The sequence below is a fragment of the Melozone crissalis genome, unplaced genomic scaffold, assembly GCF_028551555.1.
Source record: "Melozone crissalis strain CALT ecotype California unplaced genomic scaffold, PUWL_Pcris_2 ptg000016l_1, whole genome shotgun sequence".
Taxonomy (NCBI): domain Eukaryota; kingdom Metazoa; phylum Chordata; class Aves; order Passeriformes; family Passerellidae; genus Melozone; species Melozone crissalis.
In genome coordinates this window covers 48073993-48096087 of record NW_026535794.1, presented here as the reverse complement: position 1 = coordinate 48096087, position 22095 = coordinate 48073993, and the positions used below count along the sequence as shown (strand labels likewise).

The 22095-nt window shown below is 43.2% G+C and overlaps 1 protein-coding gene across 1 annotated transcript in view; it reads left to right on the top strand.

The window, feature by feature from the left end:
• Nucleotides 1-22095, top strand: part of AOAH (acyloxyacyl hydrolase) — a 72753-nt gene that overhangs the window by 14845 nt on the left and 35813 nt on the right. Inside the window, exons 3-11 of the mRNA XM_054273355.1 lie at nt 3151-3211; nt 4313-4412; nt 12267-12326; nt 17605-17675; nt 18966-19026; nt 19531-19601; nt 20099-20147; nt 20484-20532; nt 21651-21745. Coding sequence (XP_054129330.1) covers nt 3151-3211; nt 4313-4412; nt 12267-12326; nt 17605-17675; nt 18966-19026; nt 19531-19601; nt 20099-20147; nt 20484-20532; nt 21651-21745 — 617 coding nt within the window. The remainder of the gene's footprint in view (nt 1-3150; nt 3212-4312; nt 4413-12266; nt 12327-17604; nt 17676-18965; nt 19027-19530; nt 19602-20098; nt 20148-20483; nt 20533-21650; nt 21746-22095) is intronic.

Below are 22095 nucleotides of genomic sequence, written 5' to 3'. Positions count from 1 at the left end.
GGGAGGTGAACGCTGCAGCCCAGCAGGAATCAACAGTTTCCTCTTGCTGCTTGAAACAGCAGAAAAGCTTTGGATGATGGCGAGGAGCAAACCTACTAAAGCAGGTCATGCATTTCACACAGAGACAATTTCATTATTATGCACATGCCTACAATCCATAGCAAGAATAACAGCAACAAATTAACGGCAGCAAGGCTTTTCCTAAGGTGTAAAAACCTTAGAAAGTGGGTTTTTTGAGGGCCTCCTATGATTCTGATTACAATTGAGTCAGGTTTGGATCAAGCCTTCTGTAAAGTTATGTGATGTTGGAGAATAAAAAATGCTTAGAGAAAAAGAGAGAAAATTTAAGTACCTGTCAGTCCCACTCAATCTCACGGGCTGTGTAGAAAACAGAGGCACAGCCTCATTTGTATGGAAATGCTTGCAATGTGTGTGATTCAAGCGACATGGCAAATAGACCTGTGACAGTAAGAATAGTGAAGTCATGAGTGAAGAAGGCTCTTGAGCAGATAGAAAGGCCAGGTCTGGGGGAAGGGGCAGTATTTACAGTGTAAGAGGTGTTGTTAGCAAATATGTATGTTTACCTGGATGCTGACTGTCTGCTTGATGACACAGAGGTGTCTGATACCTGAAATGTGCTTTGAGACCCTCTGCCTCCAGCTTTGCCTCTGAGTCATGCTCTGCTACTGTGTTGACCACGGCTGTGCAAACACCTTAGAGCTCAAGTGCAAATGGCAATGTGATAATAGCATCCTTTTTGCAAATATTTGTTCTCTGGGACTCAGCCAGCGTTTGTGTTTCCAGGACTATGAAGCTATATAGAAAAACCTTCCAGACTGTTCTTAGGGGATCTAAGGCATCTTAGGGGATCTCTTTTATCTGAAGCAAGTATACTCTACATTTTTCTCTGAATTTTCCAGCATTTAGTTTTGTTTAAGCTCCTTTTTGGCCCCTGAACTCCCACAGTTTTTCATCATTTTTCTCTTTCTCTCCCCCTATTTTCTGACTTACACTGCTTCTTCCTAACAGAGATTTCTCTCTGCAATATCCTCTCCTTGTGTGTGTTAGCAGAGCTGGAGATTTGTGAACACATGAATGCAATATCTATAAATGCAATATCATTGCTGGCTCCAATGGCAAGTCCTGTAAATGCTGTCTGTGGCTTTGGTCTTGGCTTTTTGTTGAAAGCCAAAGCCTGAATGGCATCTGAATCTTCCAAGAAGACTTCGCATGCTCAACAATAATTTAACATTATTGCTATTCCTTTTACCTTCATCATTTTTTATACCATGGGGTAATTGCACATTAAGTTTCCTATATGCATTAAGGAAATCAGTGTGATCAGCAATGCACCTATATCAGCTCCCCAGAGCTGATAGGCAGCCAAACTCTGCTCTCTTCTCAGACACCAGGAGAGGTTACAGCAGCCAGCTGGCTCCTTCAGAGCCAAAAATATTGTGGACACCAGCTGGTTTGGCAAATTCATAAGGAGACCATCACCTGTGATGCACTGGGGAGGTGTTGGGGAAGCCAGCCACGTTTGCCTGCAGGCTGCCTTAGGGAGCCAGGTACCCCCCTGGCAAGCCTCATCAGAGAGTGTTCTAATCAGCAGTGATGCCAAACACAGGGTTATTGATGTCTGCAACATCTTTCATTTTAGGTGAACAAGAATAAAATCTAATTCAAGTCAGGAGACCAATTTTTACTTGCAGATTGCTTCTAAAGAGCCAATAGTGAGGAGTTATGCGGCAAAGGAGGCAAAGAAATGAAGCTAATAACTTGATTGAAATAAAACACCTGTCATGGAATAAGAAAAATCAGCTACTGTAGTTACAGGAGCTGCCTGCAACGCCCTGAGTAGGAGGGTGTTGGGAAAATTAATCTCTTCACTCCCTGCTATGATTTCCTGGTGCCGTGCCTCCTTTCTCAGGTGCAGGTTTCCAGCTGGGGTGGCTGCAGTCCTGGCAGGAGAGGACTGCAGGACTCTTGTCCCTGCCACAAGGATTTGTACCCTCCACACAGCAGAACTTCCCACCCTGTATGCAGCAGCCCCCCAGCCCTGGGCATGACCAGCCTGGCACTGGTTAAAGTGAATATTCAGCCCAAAGTCAGAGTGAAGTGACTGCTTTGGGTGTTTCTGTGGCTTTTCTCAGTGAAAGATGAGAATACTCTGTGCTTTCTTCCCAGGTACAGATAGTTATCTGTCTGGGTAATGGAGGTGCAAGAGAAAACTCTGAGGAGTTTGAGGAGCTGCAAGTTTGTTGTCACGGCACTTGTGTGAACCTGTCTCTTATGACATTTCACAGCACCGCCCCAGCTGGAGCAAACCTGGCACCTCCTTTGCAGGATATGTGCATGGGTAACCAGCTCTAGTCTGTTCAGGCCCAGAAACATGCAGTTTTCCTTCGTGGGGCTGGCAGATCAGTGCCCTGCTTGTATTCAAATCCCCCCTCTCCCTCAGTGTCTTTGCCCAGATCCATGGATCACCTGTTATTTTACAACAGTACCTTAAAGGAATCTCTGATGAGCTGTCTTATCAATGACATGCTTCACACATATTAAGGAAACCACCTGAGCCAGCATCCCAAAAAGGCACATGGCTGTAGACTGTGAAAGGAAGCCAAATGAGAAGTGTCAGGTATTTCTTTGAATGCAATTACTCCTGCACAACTCCTGCTCTACACAAAACATACTCTCTTAACTCCACAAGCCCCCAGAAGCTCCAAGGCAGTTCTAGGAGTAGCATCAAGCCCAATATCACTTTCTGCCTTTTGATTTATGTGTTTGTTTTCCTTCTTCTTCCAAACCTACTGAGATGTATGTTTAAAGTGCTTAGAAGATGCTGTGGCATGCACAATTTCTTTTGACTTTTCCATTACGCCATGCTCAGAAAAATTACCAAAAGCTAGTTATCCTTTTTAGTCTTTATCATGTGACTTACCTAAGGCCAGAAGGGTTTTAGGCAAGATTAGAAATCCAGATTTTCCCATTCTCTGGTGCTACACTGAGGTCAGAGATTCACATGCCTTCCCCTAAGATAAATCAGCATTCACCTTAATGAACCAACTGCTTCTGTATTTTGACTGCTATGAAACCAGTTTCACCCTGTTCAATTACTTTCAAAAAAGAATTTACAATTATGTTTTCTAGAAAAACTGCAAGGTTTCTGTTATGTGCTTGCTGAAATTTACGGACCACACATAGCTGAGCTGTAAGTATTGCTGTGTCCTTTCAGATTTTTGCTTAGTTTGTTCTTGACATGTACAGATGTACTGTCAGGTTGAAGTGGAGGGATTTCACTCCTAAATTCACATTATTTTTAAAGCAGAGATGCTTCACAGTGATTCTGGTTTGGCATTTGGCACAGCTATTCCTGAGTGAATAAACACAGGCTGCCACTAGTAACCATTTTGATATTCCATTTAAATCTCAGATCAGGCCCACCTGAAATTATTATCTTTTGAAATTCAGCTCATTTGGCTGAGGGAGGAATTTGAATAACCCGTGTGTGTGAGACAGGTTCTATAAAATCACACAGTTGTTGCCTGGCTCTTGCTTTCAATTCTACCTTTAATCAGGCTTTCTAATTGTCAGCCCCTACATGCTCTCAGCCCCGACCTTGATATGCACTCTTGGGGAAGCCTACTATTTAATCTAAGTGATTAAAAAAATAAAATGTAGGTCATTTTATTCCTCTTTGAAAGTTTTTAGTTTAATTAACAGAGCTTTTACTAGACCTTCTTCTTCCCTAGAGCTTTTATTTTTGTTTTTAAAACTAGCCAAGGGACTACAAAGTGCTTACAGGACTAAGAAATGCTGTAATCAAACATTTTAATTTAATTCCTAATTAGCCCAGAGGTGTGTCCCAAAAAGGAAGAAACAGTCCTAGCACTCGTGCTTGGTGATTAAAGGTTAAGGATCTTTGAAGGATTTCTGGTTATGTTGTTGAGTTAATGATTGAACCTTCATATGTGCCAAATTGCATATGCATTAACTTTAACCTTTAAATCTTTGTCAGGCTTATGATTGATTAAAAAACTAGAATACTATAATGCATTTGATTCAGGTGCTGCGTGTAGAGCACAGTCCTTTTTCATCATCCTGTGTTCCAGTTTTAAATGCTGAGTAGGATGTCGTGGCAGAAAATCATTAGAACCCAGCACTGTACTGAGCAGCAGTTATGGGCCACGGTGAAGTGAGCTGAGATTATTGTGTGGTGTGTTGGGAAGATTTAGCTTCCCATGGAAATAGCTTCCACTTTCAAGAGCCCAGAAAAACATAATAGTCTTTGTTTATGCACCATTTCATTTAGCATAGACAAGGAAATGAATGCCGATGTGGTTTGCCATTCCTTGAGGCTGTGTAAACAGGATCCAGGACAACCGCTCTGTCATCTCTACTCCCCTCCAAAGGTGAGTTGTTTCCAACTTTTCTTAAAACTACTGATTGTGAGATGTCTTTTAAGCTGGAATTGAAGCAGTTTGAAGGCTTCCACTGCACATGCATTGTCTAGGAAATAAACATTTAGAGCATGGACATTTCTAAAAAACATCTGTTTGAACAAAAGGTGCATAACGCACATTAGCTGTGTGGACCATCATCCACTGGGTTGAGGGTGCGTGGGAGTCACAGGGCTAAATTCTCCTGTACCAGTCTGGATCAGAGAGGAAGAGTAGGGACTTTATTCTTAAACAATACAATAACCCAAAGCAGATACTCAGCTGAGGTTCATCTGTGCCACCACATTACCACAGCGCAAGAAGTGATCCCCACATTGCCTGATCTGCCATGACAGCCTGGGTGGGCACAAGTTACCTGCTGCAAATGCAGGGCTGTTTGATTTGAATTAGTCTGCAGTGCAAGAGGTTTTAAGTTAATGTGCATTATCTTTTGCCACAGGCTGAAATCATATTTAATTACCACCACTTCTTTGATGTACAGTTACTTGCTACAACATTTGCACATTCTTGATTACATGTCCCAGACCTTTGCTATACCTGCACATGTACATATCTGCATAGGTGCCTAAACATGTGCTGTTTGTTTTGGGATTTTTTTGGTTGTGAGTAATTTTTTCCATCCCAGCCATCACACTCCTCCAGTCACACTCAAACCTGTGAGTGATGGGGGTTGTTTGGTGGTGCTGAAAAGCAAGCCATTCATTTCAGCACCTATTTTTGGAAATCTTTTTCCCTTCATCTGGTTGAATTTCTAACTGCATGAGGTGTTTCCCACAGGGTCTAGTCCAGCAGTCCCTGAAATCAGGCAATCTTTTTATGGGCTTCAATGATCTGCAGTTCACCTCCAAGATGGATTTAGTGCTGCCAATATCAAGGTCTGGGGAAACACTTACCTTCCAAGAATGACAGTAATATTTGGTTTATAGCAGGTGTGAGTCTATGCTCCACAATATGTCAAGGTAGAGATCTATGGGTGTGCTACACACAGAGGTGAAAGAAGATGAGTGCAAACAGCAGAGACAGCCCCCACTAACTCAACCCAACCAGAATATTGCCAAAACTTCATCAAACAGGTGCCATCAGAAATCCCCCATCCTGAGCTGAGGGTCAGAAGTGCAAGGTGCCTCTTGAAGTGAAAGAGGATGCAGGCAATGAACTGCACTGAAAGAGAGGGATGGGCTCACCATGGCCATGCACAGTGGTTAGGCTAAGGAGCCTGGAGACATGGCTGTGTAAATCAAAGGGGCTCCTGTGAAGAAATTAAAGCACCTGTGTTGAAATGCTAGGCTGGTCAGACAGAGGGGAAAGAATGCCACTCATGGGGTTGATGTCACATCTTTGTGAGCTCTTACCCATCTCCCAGAACAGGGGTAGGACCAAGGTGTTGTTTCCTTCCACCTCCACTTCAGTGAGTGCACTGTCCATGAGGAAAATACCTGAATGTGGTGGAGCTTTGGTTTATTTTTTTTAACAAATTTTGGACTCTTTTTTGCATGGGCTTGAGACTGTCCCTCTGAGTAAGCAGCTCAAGCAAACCCTCCCAAGTGGTAGTTAAACCCCTTTCTGCCAAGGTATTTGTTTCTCAACAGGAAAAAGGGAACTCTACCAAAAAAACAATTTTTTTACACTGACTGTGCCCTTCTTTTCGCCTCTCCTTGTGCCCTGAGAGAGCATGAGGAGATGGGAGGAGAAGAGCAAGAGCATGCTTGGAATTCATGCTCAAGTGGTTGATAAATTGCCCACAGTAACTCTGTGACTAGTCAGACTGAGTAAAGATGAATTATGGGTGAAAAAAATTAATATACAATCAGAGACACAGGTGCATAAAATGCAGTTTGCCTCACATTTGCTTCTTTAGTTTGTAATTTGATTGATCACTTCAGTTTTATGAGTCTGCAAATGTTGGCGCAGTCCCCTGCCGAGTGTTTGAACAAGACTTTAATACTAATGACTGTTCTGTTCAACTCTATTGATTTTCAGGTACTTCACTTATTCATTTAGACTTTTGGATGCCCATTTTCCCAGAATTAGTATCATATTTGTACTGGCAAAGGGAGTGAAAGAAATAGCGTTACTCGTCCTTGGATGGCAGCATAATGCTCAGGCTTTAATTACCTCTAAATAAAAAATTGGAAAGTGGAAAATATCAACATGATTTTTCCATCATTAGTTTATTTTCTTCTGTTTCTGCAGTGTTGCTTTAGTGAGGTTTTGTGTTTTGAGGAAAGAAGAGCCCCTGCTTCAGAGGCCTTTCAAACTGTCTACATATGGGAGACACTGCAATCTGTGTAAATGATACGTGCATCATTTTACATACTTCCCTGGTCTCTGACAAATTATCCCAAATTATTAATTTTTTTGCCAAGCTGCCTGGAGCTATTATCACTCTGTGATTATTCTGGAAGACTTTGCTGTAATTATGAATAAAAAATATTATTCTGTTTGCATGGAGCTCAGTGTTCTCAGCAGGGAGCTGGAGGAGAAGGGCATCCAGCCTGGGCAAGGGCAGCCCCCTGTTGCTGGGGCTTGGGCAAGGTGGGCTGCTGTCCTGGGAAGCAGTTTCAGGAGCAGACCTCTGATGCTGGTGGGGAAGATTGGAAGGGGCCCTTACAACTCCTGGATCACCAGCATGACTCTGCAACCACGTGTCCCTTGTAATGGGTCCTGTGAGCCCCTTCTTGCCACCCGTGGCTTGTAGGGCAGAGCAAAGGTTCTCCTCTGCCCTTTAGTATGAGGGTGGCAACACTGGGGTCTCCTTCAAGTAAAGAGACAAATGGGGTACATCAGAAGTGAAGGGTTATTAAAGGTGGCTGAAAAATGGACGGTGTCTGAAGCTGCTGTAAAGTGTTTTGTAGTTTTTTGTAATGCACTTTGTAGTTTAAGCCACATCAACAACAGATATTCTAATATGGACTGCAGCATCACTCCAAAAGACTGATAGTAGTACAGGCATCCATAGCTGGTTTAGGATGACTGGATGATGTTTTAGCCAAAAATGTTTATCACCTCATGTGCTGGAGGACTTTCTGCAGTAGGTTGTGTAATACAGGGATGTTCCTCTAGTGAATGAAAAAGCCTGAAATAGGGTGAAGAATTTTTTGTAGTGCCTACCAGGATTCCTTTCTGGCCCTGGGAACAAGCAGGTTTGCAGGAGATTATTCTCAGCTTGTCTCTAGATTGTTTTAAGCCAGCTGGCCTGTTTAGTTAAATGACAATTCTTTAATTGATTTGTTGGGGCCAGAATAATGGCTTGACTTCAGCACTGTGGTTGTGCTCTAGCAATCACTAAAACAGTCTGTGTTGGAAGTGTGTACTCCATCTTTCTGCCTTTCAGGGTGCCTCTTCTGTTTCCCATCACTTTTATGCTCCACATTTTCAGAGACCTTTCGGCTGCATATTTTGTCTTAAACTCCATCAATAGGATTTTGGTGGAAGTCCTTTTTCATCAGCAAAAATATACGTATTTATGCTCTTATAATTTTATCTTGCCAGAATAAGCATCACTGCCACAAGCACGCAGGTTGGTTTATGTACCCTCTATCAGGTCTTTCACTGACTTCCTACAAAGCCACATCCCTCATGGGTGTTACTGTGGTCAGCATGCTGTTTGGCAAAGTAGGAGCCAAACAGCTAATTCTGGGTGGAAAAAATAAACCCTTTGGGGTTTAGTAAAATGAAAATACTTCTGCTGCTATCTCTCATTCATCTTTCTCAGTAAAAAATGTGAGCTTCCTCCTTGGAGGTGAGACAGAACCAAACTCCAGGGTGGGAGTGCTTCTGCATTCCTGATTAAGAGCAGGCTGCCAGTACAAAGTAAACCTCGTGACTCGGACCTGTTTCCTTCTTTTGAGACCACAAGCAGTAAAACAAACAGCATCTGGGAGGTAGGCTAGGTCCTGTGGAGCCAGATGCCTTCCTTTTAGCCTTTGTTCTTGGAAACTGGTAAAATCCACTGAAATGTGAGTTTCTCCTGCAGCCAGAACTGAGCCTTGAAGAAACTACCTATAGATAGGTAATAGCAGAAGGCACAGTTTGAGTGCTAGTTCCTCCTCTTTCACTTGTTTCTCTTAATTTCCTCTGCTCCTCCTCACTGGCAGAAAATAAAATAAACCCTACCCCAAGTGAAAACCCAAACCACCCCAAAAAGCTAATTCATGCAATCCCAACATTCCACCAAAAAAATCCAAAGGAAGTAGAGTGGCATGAGGTTTGCAAGGTGGTGCATGCAGCTGTGCCATGCCAATGTAGAAGCTCAGGACCCTAGAAAACAAGCAGGCACAGAGATATTTGGGGTGGGAAGGTGGCAGACAAAAGTGTGAGGACAAGGAAGCGTTACTCATGAACAAATCAAGCTGTGCTATTTGACAAGCTTTGCAGAATTTTGCTATCTTGCTACTCTTGGTTAAAGGATGATGAAAATTAGTTAGAAGGGAAACTTGGAGTGTTTGGTAAATATCTGGTCTCCTGAGAGAAAGCTGGCTAACAAGGATGATAAATGAGAGAGAATTAGAGCTGGTTCGTGCATTTGTTTACGATGAGAAATACATCTGTTTGCCAAAAAAGAAATCATTACTGGGAACGCGTGGTCTCTGTGGAGAACACTGGAAGAAAGCAGTGAAAAAAATCCCAGTGACACCGTGCCCTTGGCCCCATCCATGGCTGGATATCTTGTGCACACAGGGTGGCAGAGCTGCTCCAGTTGGGGTGGATGGTGCTGGCTGCTCCCCAGGACTCATCCATCAGCTGCTGAAGCCTAGGGAACGCCGTCCTTGGTGGTGCTCTCATGCCATGGGAACAAGAGGAGACTCCTTGCTGGCCAAGGTGCAGCAGGGGAGGTTGTACAGGTGGTGTGGCCTTCAGTGGCAGACTTGACATGCTGGTGTCAGCCAGGGATTACAGGTGAGCTGTAAAACCAGGAGCATTTTCTTCCCAGTGGGTGTTTCAGCTGCCAGTCTTCCACAGTCCAACCTGGAATCTTGGCTGAAGGAACATGTGAAGTGAGAGAAGGTGTCAACTTCAGTGCTTCAGGGAGAGCATTTTCCACACACAAGGTCATTCCAACCTTTTCCTCCCTTGTTTTCTGCTTTCTGAGTGCAATATTGCTGTAGCTTTCTGTAGCATGCATTTCTCATGTGCTGCTGCTGTGAGCAAGAAAGGTCTCTCCTACCCTGCCCAGCAGAAAAGGATTGATAAGTCCTACATCTCTGGGAATTTTCCTACTGTTATACTCAATTTCAAGCCATTTTTCACATCTGCCTCTCAAGTAATTTTATTGCAGAAATGACAGCAGCTGGAATTGTACAACATAACTATGGCAAACGTAAGATGCGTGATTGGTTTTGGGGACAGCATTTGCCCAGGGGGAAAAAACTAGAAAACAATGTCTTGGCTCATTGCTAACTTCTCTCATCTATTGATGACATACCCTGATTTTTAGAAGACTATAGACACCATGAATTAAACATATATTAACTACATATATTAATGTGACACATATATTAAAACCCAGCAGCTTAGAAGTCTGTGTTCCTCGCTGCTTATGCTTATTCGTCCGTATCCCTTTGTGTTGTTCACCATAAATTTTTGACCCTTGAATATCACAGTTAATTAATTTGCTTTGATCACTGCCTAAATCAATTATAATGACATGCTAAATTTTATCCCCAGCACAAAAATGCTGGCAATGATTACTTTAAATACAAATTAAGTCTGCTTTAATATTCTAATCTGGCATGCTGCTGTTCAATAAGGTGCCATCACATGAGGGACATTTTCTTTTTTTTCCAAATGCTGTAATAACAGCATTTGCTGAAGCATCCCTATTTTCCCCCTTGCTGAGTTCCTGTAGCTCTGTCCAGATGAATATAAACTTGTGCTGACTTTCCCTCAGAGCCCTCAGACCCAGCTGATTTTAGGCTGGCAGTGATGTCCTTAGGCTGGGCTGTAGGAGGGACTGATAGCAGGTCATTTTCAGACAGAACAGTTTGTCCCCACTAACAGTTTTGAGCAGAAACCAGGTGTTAATGTGTTAGTGATATTCTGGATTTTTTTTCCATTTGAAACATTTTCAAAAATAACTGATTTTTATCTCCTTTTTTGTTTTAAGGTTGGGGGGTTTTTGCCAATTCTCAAAGCCTGCAGTACATTAGTAGTTATTCCTGCTGAAAGAGAGCAAAACAGGCAGTTTGCTTCCAGCCTTCATCATGCTGGATGCTGAGGAGGAGGACAGAGGCCATCACTTGGTTATGTCACATATCATATCTCACAGATATGGCTATTTTCAAAGGTGGCCTAATAAATGCAGCACAATATGTGGGGATTGTCATCACTGAGATAAAAGAATACTGTCCTGAATTGAAAATGGAGCAGCAGGGGGGAGCACACTGGTGTTGCCTTACCCTCCCAGACTCTTCTGACTGTCTCTTTTTTTTTTTTTTTTCCCTAAATTGGAGTTGTGAGAACTTCCTTTCTTATGGAAAGATAAGTCTGAATTTAGAAAGTGCTGTTCTTCAGGGTTGTTAAACAGTTGTTAAATATTTTGGATGGCATGAGCATCCCCTCACCTCCATGACTAGTAAGAGTCCTTGTGGCAGGAGAAGCAGTGTGATCTTTCTGTGCTGTGATACAAGACAAATTTCTTAAAGCCAGGTCAACATTAAATAGCACAGTGCAGAAACAGCAGCTGCTTATTGCCTATGCCTCAACAATTCTGCAGGCAGCACCCAGGGCTGTGGACCACACGGAGTGCAAAGATGTATTTGTTGAGGTTTTAGCAGTGGCAGAGCCTTGAGGAAAGCCTGGAGAGCAGGACCAAGGACAAAGGCAGTGTTTTGGCAGTTGCTGGCCATGGCAAGCAGCCATCAGGGTGCATTTTACCTTGCTGCACCACATGTGGCACTTGTGTCCTCCTGCTGCCAGCAGAGCTGTCCTGGCTGTCACTCACACTCATGGATGGCGCCCCTTGCACAAAATTTCTTCTGCTCCTCCAAAGAGCTTGTGTGCAAAGGGATTTCATGATTTATTTGTCTATCACTAGTAGCTGACTTATTTGTAACCCATGGCCTTATGATGGCCAATCTGATGCCTCTCCAAGACCTTTTCTCGGAATGGCTCTCCTGCTCTTTCTTTCTATGTTATAAGTGCCCACAATGTGGGGGTATCCCAAAATGCCTCTTCAGAAAAACTATCTTGCCACTGTCAGCAAGAACTTGCTCTCCAGGGAGGGCAGGTATTTCCAGAATAAAAAGCTCACCCTCCTGGATCCTAAGCAGGGGATTTTCCTTCCAAACTCTGTTCCCTGCTTTGTACCTTCCTGCACTCCATGTTCCCCTGCCGGGATGAACCTCAGCTGAGTAAAACCCTTATCCATGCAGGAGCAAATGTTTCCTCTGTACCCTCCCACAGCAAGTCAGACTGATGTTACACGAGTAACGCTCTTTTAGCCTTTTAATGGATGAGTTTTCCTTCAGGAGGAGTTGCTAGAGAAGTATGTTCTCTGCAGCTCACGCAGTGCAGCCAGGATATGAATTTCAGCTCTTCAGCTGATCTGGACTTTTCCTTGGGAAATAAATGATGCCCTGGAGCAAAATAAATGAACTCTTGCTACTGGAGTTTCATAGAAGGTGACTGGATAATTGATTGTTAGTCCAATAAAAAGTAACTGATGAGGAGTTTGTGGACTCATACATCATTTCTGTGCTGTGACTGATATTAAAATAGAAAAAAATGGTAGGAAATGGGGGGAAAAGTTGGTAGGATACTGTGAGGCTGATCTGGTTGTTTTTCATTTTGTTCTTGTTCTCCTAGGTGGGACTGAGTGTTGCAATAAGAAAAGCAAAAAGAATTATGAAGACTTCCAAGGACTTGGTAAGAAATCGATGGCATTAAGGTGTTTTACTCTGTACTGGCATTTTATCAGGAGTGAGTCCTTGTTTGTTTTGTCTGACTCTGAATCCTCCTGATTAGCAGTGAATTGGATGCTGACTCACTCCTACTTGATACAGGATCTGCTCTATCAGGTGACACTTGAAGAAAGAGAGGGAGATATAAAGGAAAAATATGAAAAGATGGGGAGAGCATAAAAAATATTGAAAAATTTAGCTACCTTGTAGCTGTATGTAAGTGGGTGCCTAATGAACTGACCCCTTGCCTCAGAGCAGAGCAACTGTGCTTTGGGGCTGTCTGAAACTCAAGCAATGGACTGAATGCAAATTCTGGTATTTTTCCTGTATTTATGAGTTGCTGCCTTTGCCCCTAAAATTTGAAAAATGGGATTTGAAATCTTTCTGCCTCCAACAGTTCTCAGATTTGTAGAGGATCTCTAAAGGGTAGCAGAGAAGAGTAGCAGCTGTTATTCTGCTAGGTTCACTTAGGTGAGTCAGTTCAGCCCTTGAGTTTGCTTCCAGTTAAGTCATTTAATGCAGAGGAAATGCTTTAAGTGTTTGTGAAGAGATTATTTATATTGCTTATTCCTGATCCTTACTGTGATGCTAGTCACAAGAGTGAAAATTGAGGTGCCTAATTAGCCTTTGGGCAGTTGCCAAATTACCAAGCCAGGGAAATAAACAAAGCACTGGAGAGACCGGCCTCAGCTCCCGCAGAACAGCAACCAGCAGGACCTCTTACTCATTTCCCTTCCTTTTCAGTGCTGTGCTACTGATGGCCTGAAATTTCTGCTCAAATTGCATGAAATTTTTATTCTTCCTCTCCCTGGAGCAAGTTCCCATGTTACACCTGTAACAAGATGCTCTGAGTCAAGCAGGTCCTTTCTGAGCTGGCACGGGGCTGGAGAGGGACTGGCAGGGCAGTGCTGCCCTGTGGGACACAATTCCTCTGCTTCCTTGCATGTTCTGTACCCTTGGCATATTGGGCTGAGTCCCTTACATGGCCAGCCACATCCCACTTTCTTGGAACGGGCATGCCACATCCTTTCAGGCTGTCCTGGGCAGGGTAGCATGGTTGGCATCAATCTTTGGGTGCAATAGGCTCTCCTGTTTTGCCTTTACTCTCACATATCCTCAAAACTGCTCAATGCCCTGATACCTCTCTCAATCTCCATTGGCCCTGGGCCCCTTTCTGCTCCTAGCTGCCCGTTTGCCAGTGAGAAGGACAAACAGACTGGAAGCAGAAAGGTCTCAGTTGGGTTTCAATGTATTTCCAAACCTCCTGCACAATGCAAGGTCTGCTCAAATTAAAACACATATCATATGCTTGCTGGGGCCTCTCCTGCAGTTATTCCTAAGTTTTTCCTGTAATGACCCTGGCTGAAACTTATCTTCAACCTGGAAAATAGAAAATAACATTTCTAGAGACATTACTTCAGCTTGCAATTTCCCATTCACCCAGACTGAAGTTATTTTCAGATCCAGAAAAACAATGCAGTAAGAAACACAAAAGTGAATCTCTAGGAGGGAGCACAGTGTGAATCATGCTTGCATAAGCCATGTATCCCAGAGCAGCAGCAGGTGATGAAAGAGTAAGGAATTCACCCGCACAGTCTCAAGGCTCCCAAATCATGATCTTACCTGCACAGGCAGATACACCTTAGTGAGAGCTGAGGAGCTCTCACTGCCTGGGGAGAAGATTACCTGGCTGAGTGTGTGGGTGAGGAACCAGAAACATCCCAGCTGTGGTAGGACATCCCTGCATAAACATCAGTGAAGAAAGAAAAACATTCATCTGGACTCTTTTATGCTCTGGCTCATGCTAGACCAAAAAAGTCAAATTAGATCTGTTAATTCTTCCCATATCTGCTCTTTTCATTGCTTTTGCTTCATTGTATGTTTGGGGAAAGCCTTCTGAAGAAATTCTTGCAAGTTAACTGTCCCCATCTTGGCATGGCAGCTGTGTGTGACTGTGCACAAAAAAAGAGATGTGATGATGGCTGTTGTAATGACAACAGGAAATCCATCTGGATCCCAGGATTTCACATTTACTTGGAATTTCTTAGGATCATTATGAGTTTGGAAAAAAGAAAAGGTAATCAGCAGATGTAGAGATGCAGTGAAAGCAGCTAAACACCAAAAAATTTAAATAAATGTTTCCATTCGTTAAAAGGAGTGAGCCATCTGTAAGGCACTGGCTTAAACCAAACACCAACAAGCATTAGAGGCTCATTGTTATTCTTTTTAGTAAAACCAATTAAAATAATTACAGAAATGTCATTAGGGAATGTTAACAGGCAATGAATAGGATATTAGTGTTATCAATCACTGTGAGCACCTCTAGCATTAACTCTTCTTGTGGGTGGATAAGATACTAAGGGGCATCTTTGAGCAATAGCAATGAAAGAATAGTGAGTTGTGGCATTTCAGGAGAGCAGGCACCATTTGTACAGTCCTGTCATGACTACGAGGTCCCTGCAAGTCGCAGCCTGGCAGTGGGACAAGTGGAAAGGCATGGAGGGAGCCCAAAGCGAGCTGACAGGTAGAGAAGGACATAAGCTGAGGTCCTGCCCACTCACCCATGTTACACAGGGGCATATTTCCCATCTTCTGTCGACAATTCATGCTGTAGCCTGTCTCTGCTGGGAAGGACCCAATAGTGCCTGTTCACACAAAGATTCCCTCCTTTTTTATACCTGTATTCCTTGCCTTTTGAGAGTAGCCCAAGACAGCCTCAAAGATCAGATGAGCCACTCTCCTGCACAATGCCAAGCAGAGCTAAAGCACTACCTCCAGATCTCACCGTCCCGCCTGCTGTGGGAATACAAAGGCTGTGGAGGCTTTGGAATGCTGCTGCAGCTGGTCCTCAGCCACAGCATTGCCAGGTTATCATCATGCATCCACTCCCACCAAAACTGAGCAGTCTTTGGCACTGCAGGACAACCTTCCTTTGAAATCAACAGAGAGCCAGTCAGCAAGAATTTTCAAAAGACTAGCTGAGAAAAAGGCAGGAAAGATTTTATTCTGTTTACAGCAAAGGGTAAACTTTCAGCACAGCCTGTGAGCAGAATAAAAGGAGGTTTTACTTATGTACTTATTTTTTGCAAGCCCTGTAGTTTGTCTTTCTGGTGCGATTTTGACTCCAGGTGCCTTAACTTCAAAGGCTTTGCATACCATGGCTTAGGCTGAAGTGAAAAGCTGACAGCTCAGATGAAGACCCTGCAAATCTTAGCCTGATGGAAGGCTTAAAGAGTCTCTGGTGCTTCTGCTGTCAGGATTAGTCCTGCATGAAGGAGGGGGGAAGTGATTTCTTTCCTCTTTCCAGGAAGTGTACATAAGTTTGCAAATCTCTTTGAGAAAAGCTGGCATCCTGTGCACCTCTCATGCTCTCTGCCCACCTGACCATACACTCAGAGCAAAAAGGAGGCCTGTGTCCCAGCCACGCTGCAGGACACAGCCCTAAGGCAGCAATACCCTCCAAGACAACTGGAGGTGCAGCAGTGGGACCAGGTTGGCCTTTCAGCCTAAGGAAAGGCCCCACTTCCTTGGCTGCTTTTGGCTTTTTTCCCCATTTCTTCTGTGATTGTGTTCTAGTTTCTCCTTTCACTCCACCAGCACCTCAACCCCCTCCAAGCTGGTGTGACTAAAGCTTTGTCATTTGAGTGTGTTGGACAGAATTGAAGACAGTTAATTGGTGGCTTTTTTCAGGTTTGTTGTCTCCTTGACCTTCCTTTTTCTTTTCTCCTTGATTTCACTTTTGCCTTCTTCAGAAGGTACACCGTTACAGCTCCTACTCCACTGCAGATCTCTCCTCCTCCTCCTTTTCAGTGGTACCTGAGAAAAGTACCACTTTTTTTCATCTTCACCTTGCTGCATGATCACTTCAGCCACGAGCATAAATGTTGGCTGCAGCCTTTGTACTAGGGGCTCCATCTCCTCTCCACAAGCCCAGTTCTCCTCTCCACCCTGAGATCCTGGCTGTGGCGTATTTCTGTGCCTGACCTCCTGCTCTGGGCAGCATGAGACCCATATTTCCATAGTCTCTTGTTACCTGTCCAAGCAAACACCTTCCCTGGAGCTGCAAGGCAACGCCCTATGCTCCTTGGCCTCACTGCCTTGCTGTGCTGCCTCAAAGTTCTCCTTTGTCACTCAGAGCTGTGTACACTGGGGGTGTGATAGACCCACGTGGCGTGTAATAACCTTCCACAGGCCTCCAAGCCTGCTGCATCCAAGCTTTACCTTCTGTTTCATGATGGGCACGGGTTGTAATATCATTAGGTTGAGGACTAGCTTACTCTTCTTTTTCTGTGTATATAAAGTATGTAACAGAAGGCAGTTGGTCCAAGGACAGAGCTTTCAAGTGCTGTGTCTGTATAAACAATTACCCTTCTTTGCATAAAGTTATGAGTATGCCCATCTGCTCATCTGCTTCATATTTACATGGTAAATGTAGCCTCAGTGAATGCAGAGAACTGGGCTGGGCACGAATCAGCCCTCTGAAACACTTGAGCACCCTCAGTGTTTCAAGACCAGCTGAACTTACAGTGAAGCCACATGAGCAGTGTGCTTGTGGGATTAATTGCCCATGCAACACAATTCATTAGGAAGGTCTCTTTCAGCTTCTGAAGCTTCCTGGGTACCTGGAACATCAACTGGATTGGCCCACAGATATGGGCTACTAATGTTTTCTAGTTTTTCTAGCAGCAGCTGTCTTTTACAACTTACAGGTTTGGCCAAGATAAAATCTAGATTTCCAGGTAAAAAAATCTCATTCAAAAAAATCAAGGGTGTTCTATGCACAGTCCAGATCCTCTCATTCCTCCTCTTCTTGGAGTTGTCCCTGGCCTTTGGCATGTAGAAACCAGACTCATGGTTCCAAGTGTGTGGCTTTCACTAGTTTTGCACTGTGTCAGGTGTGTCATTAACCAAACACGAGAACAGCAATTTTTACAAAGAATAAAACAGAAACCGGTTACATGAGAGAAGACAGAGAGAAGACCAGAACTTTTTCTTTTCAAGTTTTACAGGTCTTTGAAAGCAAGAATACTTGGTTTGTAAAACACTCAGCCTTAATCCTTGACTGCTGTGTCAGATCTAAATCCTCTGGCATGTAGCATCCTTATTGGCATCATTGGAGTTTTTGGATGTTTCTAGGCAGAAAATACATGGTTTAGCCCTGTAATTTACTGACACTGAATATCCTGAGCTACACCACCTGTGAATTAATGCATCCATCTACTTTTATTTTTCTTCCTCTCCAGAAAAGCTTCATGGGATTCTCAAGTGTGTGTGCATTTCCTCTTCTGGCTAACCTCTGCGAGAAGATTAAATTGTAAGTATACATTTTCAGTCCTTAACCAGAAACAGAACATGGTAAATTTGCTCCTTTCCAAAGTCATCCTTAGCTAGCAAAGCTTCCCATATTTACTTGTGTTGGTTTCCTTTATAAAATCACTGTCTAGGTAGTACAGAAGGAGCCTGCACAGAGTTCAGGTAAGTAATATTCTTCACAAGGATCCTTGTGGTTGTTTTAGTGCTTAAACCATTTGCTCAATTTTAGCACGTCCCAGAGCTCAAATATGTGACATTCTCACAGATGTGACATCTCCAAGAGGAAGCCACCTTTCTCCTGAGATTTTCTGAGCCCAAGAAACTTCTTCACCTAATTTGTTCACCCAGTTGTGGTGCCCATGGCTCAGTGCAGGAAGGCCACCAGCACCTGCATTACTCTGTGAGGAACCCAAATTTAATGGCAGTTGCGAAGCATAGAATGATCCCAAGGTTTAAGAAAGTTAGGTGGATGGCATCGAGGAAAAACAACTCATGACAGTGCTGACTTTGAGCCAGTTTCTAAGAAAGGCCAGGGACATGAGCTGGGCAATTGCTCGTAAAGTGTATTTGTCGATGTACTCCAATGACTTGGAGGAATAGTCAAGCAGGTCTAAGAATAAATCAGGATTATCAGCTGTATATTTGACTGATTCAACTGCCAAGACTAACTTGCTCACCTATTTCTGCTCATTTAACTGAAACTGCAAATATCAGGAGTTTATTTGGAATGGGTTGATTGACATGAAAAATCTTGCAAGTGTCTTTTGAAGTGTTAGTCAGGATACGTAAGCTGAGTTTGAGCCCTGTGAGTTCAGACAGTGGAAGGGAATGAAATTTTATATGTTGGATTGCATATATTGAGCTCAGATTTTCTGATCTCTCCCTCATGCACTCTCTCTCCCTCATCACTTTTGGGTTTTTACGTTCCTCTTTCTGTAGCTAAAAAAAAAAGAAAAAATAACAAAACAAAACCAATCAACCAACCAACCCCCCTCTCTAAATTTTACTACAGATTTGTTGTCCTAGTTTGTTTTAGAGACTGCAGGTTTGACATTGAAGCCATACAGGAGCCTCACCTCCAGAGCTCAGTCAGTGGATTTTGAAATACAGGATTTGCTCTTTTGGGCAGGATCACTTTGCTGAAGTACAAGCACAGAGGCACAACTGAATATAGAGAAGTGAATATCATGCCAGTTATTATCTGTTCTGTACACTTCACTGTGTTTTTTACTTTCTTAATAGATTCCCTTCCATATGTTAACACTATGGGGGTTGTTTTTGTTTTTTACAGTGTTCTAAGAAATAAACTGCCTTTTGAAGATTTTGATGGAGATAAATTTAGCACCTTCCCAGTAAGCAAAGCTTTTCCTTTGGTACAGTAATCCCTTGATAATGAGGATGTCTCTGGGATTCCTCCTACTTTCTGCAAAGCCTTATCCATTCATGTGAAAATAGGAATAGGAATAAAATGAATGGAAGGTTTTTTTGTCATAAAATGTTGAGTTTTTTCCTGGATGAAAAAGCAATCATTCACGTGTGCCACCTGGGGAAATGCACGCATAAAGCTGTGCTCCCTGAAGAAGCAAATTGCTCTGCTGCTGAGTGGTTGTTTACTGAATTAATAAGAGGTGAAGTAAAGTCATATTAAACAAAAAATAAATTGCCAACTTGTCTTATTTCTGCACCAAAGCATGCTAGGTGTCACTTATTAAAGCTTAGCAAAGGGACTCTGGAATACAGCCTGTTTACTGGGTTTCATTCCTACACCTTGAGGTAGATTCTCATTTTAGATATTTTAAATTAAAAGTGCAAGAGCAATAATGCTGTCCTATGTGTGTGTTTCTCCTGGCCTTTAGACGCTGAGGGGCTATCACTGGCGAGGCAGAGACTGCAACGACAAAAACACAACCGTGTACCCCGGCAGGCGGTAAAGATTTTAATTACCTTAAAGGCTTCTTATTAACTGTGTATTCAAGAAGAATGGGCTCCAGATTTTGTTGTGACCATACTCTGAGACAGCACATCACTGCTTGTTGCTTGACTTTGCTGTGAGGGAGGGGATGATCAAGACGAGGATGGGACTCATTTGCAGGGGTGGTGCAAATTTCTTTCCTTTCTCTAAAACACCTGCAACTAAAATTGGTCAGACAGACCAGAGATGGGGAGGGAAACCATGCCACTGACTAAAAGGATAAGTTTAATTCAGCAACTTCCAGTATTAACTTTAAATTAATATTGAATTTTGCATTTGCATTTTGCTAGGAAAAATTTCCTCTCCTAGATCCAAAGGGGAAAAAACCCCCACCCTTCCATGCAGAAAGGAATTTCTAATTCCTTTTTAATTTTGATGGAAAATGGCACTGGGGATCTGATTTCCCAATTCTTTTTTGTGACATTTCTTATCCTTTTGTTTCTCCATTTTAGTCCTGATAATTGGGATGCAAAAAGTGACTCTAACTGCAATGGCATATGGGTAAGTAAATGAAGTCATACCTTCCTATTTGCTGCTTCTCTTTTGTCCTCTTTAGTCTTTGATTTAGTTTAGAAGTGTTCCTTTTTTATTTATTCTGGTTTTATTAGCTGTTATTAAGTTTGTTTATTGATGCTTATGATTATTTAAATTATAGCTTATATGATTAATTAAAATGTACATATACTTATTAAAATAATGTCACTGCATCATTATTATGATGCAGTGCCTCCTGCAGGCAAACATTCAAGAATAACTAAATTCTCAGCCCCTGTTTTGCACTGCCATTCTTCAGGTGCTAGACAGGTACTCTTATCTACCCTTTCTCTTCTCCAACAGGGTGTGGATCCAAAAGATGGAATTCCCTATGAGGAGAAGTTCTGCAAAGGTAAATCATTAGAGTCAATACAATAAACCATGTGTCTTATGTATTAATTTTATAAATATTTCAATATTTGCACATTCACAAGGCTAGGGAAAGACAATAGGCTTTATAACGTCATGAGAAGGGCAAAGTTACTGAGTTTTTTTGATCTTGAGGATGGGTAAAGATGAAACTCGTAAAACACAGGCTGCTGGTAATTTCCTCTTAAAAGTCAGCTCAGTAATGAAATTGAATACATAGACTGGGGACAGCAGCTAACTGAGATGTCAGCTCTGTGTCTTCTCTGGTGCCTGAAGACTAACCCAGAGTAATGGCTTTGAGATTTAGGCAAGCAGCTTAACATTTGCATTTGTCCAGTTTCACCTCTTGCCATAAATGCATACATTTTTTTCCAGATAAGGCCTTAAAGGGGTGAAGTGATGGCATCAGCTGATCTCCCTGACCATGATGTGGGTGGGTGCCTGTGTGCCCACACTGCACAAATAAAAGCCTCACAAAGCAGCAGTGACTGCAGTTGCCACTCACCTCACCTCACACTGAAATCAGTATCCTGGGGATGAACCATTGCCTGGCAAGACTCCTCAACATTTTTAGATGAAAGGCTAATCTACAAATGTTAAGTGACATTAATTATAAACCAGACAGCTTGTTCTAGCAGAAATACTCGTATGAGTAGCACATCCGCCACCCAGTTCTGTTATAAGGAGCTTTGAGCAATTTTCTGAGTAATCCGATTTCCCTAAATGTTTAAGTACTTTTTAATGCATAATCTATGGATAGCAAAAATAAACACTGTCTGCACAGCAGAACCTCTGCTGAAATAACACACAATTTGAATACAGCCAGGATTCTTTTCTGATTAGCAAGACCTCCCCCTGTTTTTCATGCCCAGTCCCCAGTTGTTTCTCTAGGGTTGTTGGCAAATGCCTGTTGGACGGTTTCTGCTGCAGATGGAGTGAAATCCTATTGCAGTGTCTGAACATTTAAGCCACGTGAAGGGTGGTGTAGCCAGTCACCCTGTGACTCCATCAGCTGCTACTGCTGCTCCTCTTTAAGCACTCTCCAAGCTGGGTTTCAGCTTGCCCTTTCTGCCCATGTGACTAACAAAATGCATCCATCAGGTGCAGACTCCAGAGGGGTCGTGCTCCTGGGGGACTCGGCCGGCGCTCACTTCCACATCCCTCCCGAGTGGATGACCGTCACACAGATGTCAGCGGTGAGGAACCACGCTCAGCTTGCCAAAACCACTGATTGCCATTTGCTCTCTCTGCTGTGCTGCGGCTTGCCAAGGGGAAACAAGTGCAAAATGCTTCACTGCACTGGAATTTGTAGTTATGGTCTCACGTGTATCAGGCCCCTCTGGCATCTGCTCCTGTGAAGATAAAAAAGCACAGCCCCGTGCTGCTGCCGCTCCTCCGGCATCTGTGCAATTGGGTCAGGGAAGAGTTTGGCTGCAGTGTCCCGGTGCTGTGCCAGACACACAAACCAGGACATCTGGCTTTCCACGCACGTGCCTGCAGCTCAAGGAGACCCATGCTGTCTGTGGGATCAGACCTGCCATTAGCA